A 2,506-nucleotide genomic window follows, 5' to 3' on the forward strand; every position below is an offset into this window, starting at 1 on the left:
GTAACCATATCTGGGTGGGACTGGCTAGGAAAACTTTCTCATAACTGTTGTATTCAGCAGTTTTGCAGGACATGGACATAACATGCACAGAATACCGTTTAGGGCACTCAAGATTGAAAGAATGGTGGTATAACGAGCCCGTTGTGGTCAGGAAAGTAGACAAGGTGGGAGGTCAGAGCAGAGTTGGAGGCAGGATGTCCAGTGAATTGAGAGACAAGGGTGCATACGGGGATGGGTGGGTTTTCATGCCTATGGGTGTTATTGGTGACTGTTGCTCATCTTCTTGGACGTATACATTTATCTTCATATATATTTTCTTCATAAAACATTTAGCATCGACTTTGTACAGAGAATAGTGGAAGATGATGTGGCGCCTAAGAGCAGAGGAGTTATTTCCTCAACCTGGAAATATCTTTAGTCCTTTGAAATTAGAAGCGTGTTCTCTCTCCTTTGCTCTCTAGATTTCACAAAGCGCAAGAGCACAGGACTAAATGTTGAAGAATTACTCTAGCACTATAGAATTTTATCTCCTTGGCTTCCATGGCTCCAAAGAACTACACAATACTCTTTTTGCCACCTTCTTCTTCCTCTACTCTGTGACATTTATTGGAAACACGGTCATCATCATGGTGGTCTGTGTTGATAAACGTCTGCAGTCCCCCATGTATTTCTTCCTTGGCCACTTATCTGTCCTGGAGATCCTGACCACATCTGTTGCCGTTCCCTTGATGCTCTGGAGGTTGCTGCTCCCTGGGATGCAGGCAATATCTCTGATTGTGTGTGGTGCACAACTGTATTTGTACCTTTCTTTGGGTACGTCAGAGTTAGTGTTAGTTGGAGCAATGGCTGTGGACCGTTATGTGGCTGTCTGTAACCCTCTGAGGTACAATATCATTATGAACAGCCATACCTGCATCTGGGTGGTAATCCTGTCATGGGTATTTGGGTTCCTATTTCAAATTTGGCCAGTCTATGCCACGTTTCAGCTTACCTTCTGCAAATCAAATGTGTTAGATCATTTTTACTGTGACCGAGGGCAACTGCTCAAACTATCCTGTGATGACAGTCATTTCACACAGTTTGTCCTTTTTTTAATGGCTGTTTTCATTATTTTTGGTTCTTTGATCCCTACAATTGTCTCCTACACCTGCGTCATCTCCACCATCCTCAAGATCCCCTCAGTTTCTGGCCAGAGGAAAGCCTTCTCTACTTGTGTCTCCCATTTCGCCTTTGTTGTGATCGCCTATGGCAGTTGTCTCTTCCTCTTTGTGAAACCCAAGCAAACACAGGCAGCTGAGTACGACCGGGTGGCTTCATTGATGGTTTTAGTGGTGACTCCTTTTCTGAACCCTTTTGTCTTTACCCTCCGGAATGAGAAATTCGTGGAGGCCTTTCGAGATGTCATGAAACGCTGTTGTCAACGCCTCAAGGATTAGCTCTGTCCTAAGGACAATCAGGGATCATCATTATGGACGTGAGTAATCTGAAAGCACTTGTTCAAATCTGAGATGATCATTTTCTTCATCAAATAGTTTGTGATCTACAAGAGAAATTTAAGATACAGCCATTTTGTAACTGTGTGGTTTCTACACGGGAGTTCACTTTATTAACTTTCAAGTGCAACACATACATTTATACACATTTCTGTCATTATAATGCATCTTACAATATAATTCGACAAATGTAAGCATACAAAACCTGTGTGATTTTTTAGAACATGCAGATCTCTGAATCTGAGAAGCAAGGAAAGTGTAATTCATTGTCTGACTGCTGACCTAAATATTTGATTCTAGGTGCTGGGGTCATCTTCCCCTATATTGTTCTGTGCTTCCATGATTTCCTCTTTCCCTAAAGCTCCCCATATTACCTCCCTGAATGATCTCAAGTCCAGCCTCAGGATTCAACCTTTTCTTGAGGTCTTCTCCCAAGGTCCAATAGTGACAGTACCTCTCTGTAGATTTTCTCGACTGACAGCTGTGAGCATGAAGTCACTCCTCAACCCTGACTCCTTACCAGTCTCAGGACCAGATGTGTGTTAATACAGACATGTCTCTAATTGGTGGACTTTCTCAGCTGTAGAGGGAGGGTTTGGAAAGAAGTGTTTCCTTATCTGGCATCACTTACATCATCATGCCAACAACAAATGTGGGAAGGTAATGGGGCTGTGTTCTGGGATCTGAAGTAACAAGGGCGAACTGACTTTGCTGTGTCCCTGGTCTGAGGCAGGAGGGCAGAGAGGGCAGAAAAAGAGGCAGCCCCTGGGAACTTATCCCTATATTGTTCAATCCTGACATGTTTATTCCATTTCTTTTCTCCCTTAGCTACAGTTCTATGTTCCTTTTTCCCTTCCCTTTCCTCACAAAGACCAAGTGTACCAAGCTGTCTTCCAGCTCTATACTGAGCTTCCTACTCCACATGTCCCAGTTCCAATATTGTCCCATCTCAGCCCCTGTTCTTGTCACACCACTATTGTCAATTAATATTTCTGCCATTCTTTTGTGGTCAA

At 43.3% G+C, this 2,506-nt stretch overlaps 1 protein-coding gene across 1 annotated transcript; it reads left to right on the top strand.

The window, feature by feature from the left end:
* Nucleotides 1–491: 491 nt before the first annotated feature.
* LOC139073310 (olfactory receptor 9A4-like) lies at nucleotides 492–1,448 on the top strand. The gene has a single exon (XM_070618131.1). It carries the CDS (start codon nucleotides 492–494, stop codon nucleotides 1,434–1,436), a length of 945 nt encoding a protein of 314 aa, XP_070474232.1. The 3' UTR covers nucleotides 1,437–1,448.
* Nucleotides 1,449–2,506: the final 1,058 nt, after the last annotated feature.

Source organism: Equus przewalskii, chromosome 4, assembly GCF_037783145.1.
Source record: "Equus przewalskii isolate Varuska chromosome 4, EquPr2, whole genome shotgun sequence".
In the NCBI taxonomy this organism is placed as follows: Eukaryota; Metazoa; Chordata; class Mammalia; order Perissodactyla; family Equidae; genus Equus; species Equus przewalskii.